Source organism: Austrofundulus limnaeus, unplaced genomic scaffold, assembly GCF_001266775.1.
Source record: "Austrofundulus limnaeus strain Quisiro unplaced genomic scaffold, Austrofundulus_limnaeus-1.0 Scaffold1212, whole genome shotgun sequence".
Taxonomy (NCBI): domain Eukaryota; kingdom Metazoa; phylum Chordata; class Actinopteri; order Cyprinodontiformes; family Rivulidae; genus Austrofundulus; species Austrofundulus limnaeus.
The window spans coordinates 58220-60703 of NW_013953614.1; the positions used below are offsets into that span (position 1 = coordinate 58220).

At 43.0% G+C, this 2484-nt stretch overlaps 1 protein-coding gene across 1 annotated transcript in view; it reads right to left on the reverse strand.

Annotated features, from left to right (window-relative positions):
• The window catches only part of robo4 (roundabout, axon guidance receptor, homolog 4 (Drosophila)), a gene marked incomplete at its 5' end in the record, with an annotated part of 49984 nt that overhangs the window by 14131 nt on the left and 33369 nt on the right, over positions 1 to 2484 (reverse strand). Inside the window, 3 exon segments of the mRNA XM_014031264.1 lie at positions 487 to 634; positions 862 to 966; positions 1055 to 1360. Coding sequence (XP_013886718.1) covers positions 487 to 634; positions 862 to 966; positions 1055 to 1360 — 559 coding nt within the window.

Sequence of the window (2484 nt, forward strand, 5' to 3'; positions counted from 1 at the left end):
CCAGACATCTGCCAACTGCAAGAATGGGGAAATTGGGACATTAGCCCACAATTCCCTAGACTAACTCCTTCGTGTCCTGGAGAGGAAAGCAAGTAAAGAAAATGACTGGAGCTTTAGCACAGACGTGGACTATCCATCCATCCATCCATTTTCTGTACACACTTCTTCCTTCTCAGGGTCGCGTGGGTTGCTGGTGCCCATATCCAGCAGTCACAGTGCGAGGGGCAGGGTACACCCTGGACAGGTCGCAAGTCCATCCACAGACGTGGACTATCCATCCATCCATCCATTTTCTGTACACACTTCTTCCTTCTCAGGGTCGCGTGGGTTGCTGGTGCCCATATCCAGCAGTCACAGTGCGAGGGGCAGGGTACACCCTGGACAGGTCGCAAGTCCATCCACAGACGTGGACTACTTGGCCTTAAAGACATGTTGAACAACAAAACATACGTATGTTTCTAACTCTGTCAGTCAGAGCTTTCTTACCCTTCAACTGAAGAAAGACTGTTTTTGTCTGCTGTCTCATGTGAGGGGAAGTGCGATGAAGGAGGCAACATGTCCACCAAGTGCAGCGACGCAGAGTAATGCAGCAACCGAGAAGCAGCTGCAGCTTCACCACAGTCTGTAGGTCCACCTGCACACACATCAGCATAACAGCAAAAATACTTAATGTTTAAATTCACAATGTTTCATTATAATCAATATAATTGATCATTATCTGATTTTCACACCACCTGCTGGAATTTACTGTAAATTTAGGTTGCTGTATAGTTTAATATGCAGATGTTATCTAATAAATCAATTTTCTTTTTCCCTGAGTGCAACTAGATGACGCGTGAAGAATAAAGAGATTTGTTGTACCGTGGTGTCCTGCTGGTGTGTGACTGAGTCTCTGTTTGCAGACCCTGAAGGGATAAGCCTGGCTCCTGGAGGACAGGACAGGGACGCTGTTCACTGCGTGTAACTCTGTAACAAAGTGGTCAAGTCTTCAGTGAGCCACATAACTTCAAACTTCACAGAATCATTTTCATTTTCAGAGCTCTCTAACATTTACCTTGTTTGCCATTCATCCTTTTTTCCCATGATTCCCTCAGAACGCCCATTTTAGGCTGAGGCCGTATGGCCTGTTTCCAGGGCAGAGCTTCGCTGCTGCTCAGCGATGAGGACTTGGAGGCAGGCTGAGAGAATATCTGGATGGTCTCACTTCCTTGCTGATAAGGGAACCCATGAAGAATTTTAGGACAATGTCCAGGACTGCTGAAAGTCTTCATCCCGTTGCTCATCAAGTCCATGTAAAATGTTCCATAAACACCACAATTGTCAGACACACTGGTGTCCTTCTGGGATGAGACCGGGAGGCCTGGTGACATTATCAACACAGAGAAGTTTATTCTGACATCAGCTACAGCAGACACCACTGAACCCTGCCTGAAACTGATGACTAGGGCTAAACATAAGATYTACATCAGCAGAAATGACACCAAATCACACCAACCAGAGGTCAATACATTTAATGTTKCTCTGACCTGCAACTTTACAGGAACAATAGCTGTGTTTCCATTGCAAATGTGTGCAAAACTTTGTCGATATTCTGTTAATGTCAGAAAAAACAGTTTCGTAATTGTGGCGTTTTCATTAAGTAAGAAAAGCTACTAAAGTCACGCGTGAAAACAATTGTTCTCACGATAAGTCATTACAAACATGGCGGCAATGGATGTAAACACATAGCATGTTGCTACCACGACACTAGCGCTCATCATCAGAGGAGACGTCGATGTCTTATCGAGGCTTTCAAGTGACAAGTCCCTACTTGGGAGCGGCTACATATGCTGTGTTTTTGGGAAAATGTAGTCTGTGAGTTTACTACTTTCTTTTACTACTTCGGTGATTTTACTACTACTTTTACTTCCTGTTATCTTCTTATTCTTCRTCTTTTCTCCAGTAGAAAAAGCCGGTTCTTGATCATGTGACTCCCATGATGCGAAAAAAGTGTTTCCGTTGCAGTTTTGCGAAATACATAAATTTCGATACGGCCGAAAACCCACCTCTTCCTAGCTCAAAACCATTTTGTCGAAAAAAGTTTTTTTTTTCGAAATTGACATGTTTCCATTGAGCAAATTTATTTTCAAAATTCTAATTTGCGCATTTTCATGATCAACGGAAACACAGCTACTGTGAGACCCCCTGCTTTTAAATGTGAGTTAATGCTAAAAGTGTCAACAGACTAGCAAAAGGCTAGCTAAATGTTAAAAGCAGTAAAAGCCTAACTAAAAGTGGTTGATTAGCAGAAGAGCTAATCATTTATTTATTTATTTATTTATAGAGACAATGTGTGCATATCATCTGCAGTCATTGGAGAAGAGCCAGGAAACTTCCTGGACAGGTCTCAGTCCATAGTGGTTACCGTAGTGAACACCAGAGGCGATTTCTCTAAGACTGCAAGGGAAGCTCAGCTTCCCCTAAAATGTAAAAAAAAAAAAAAAG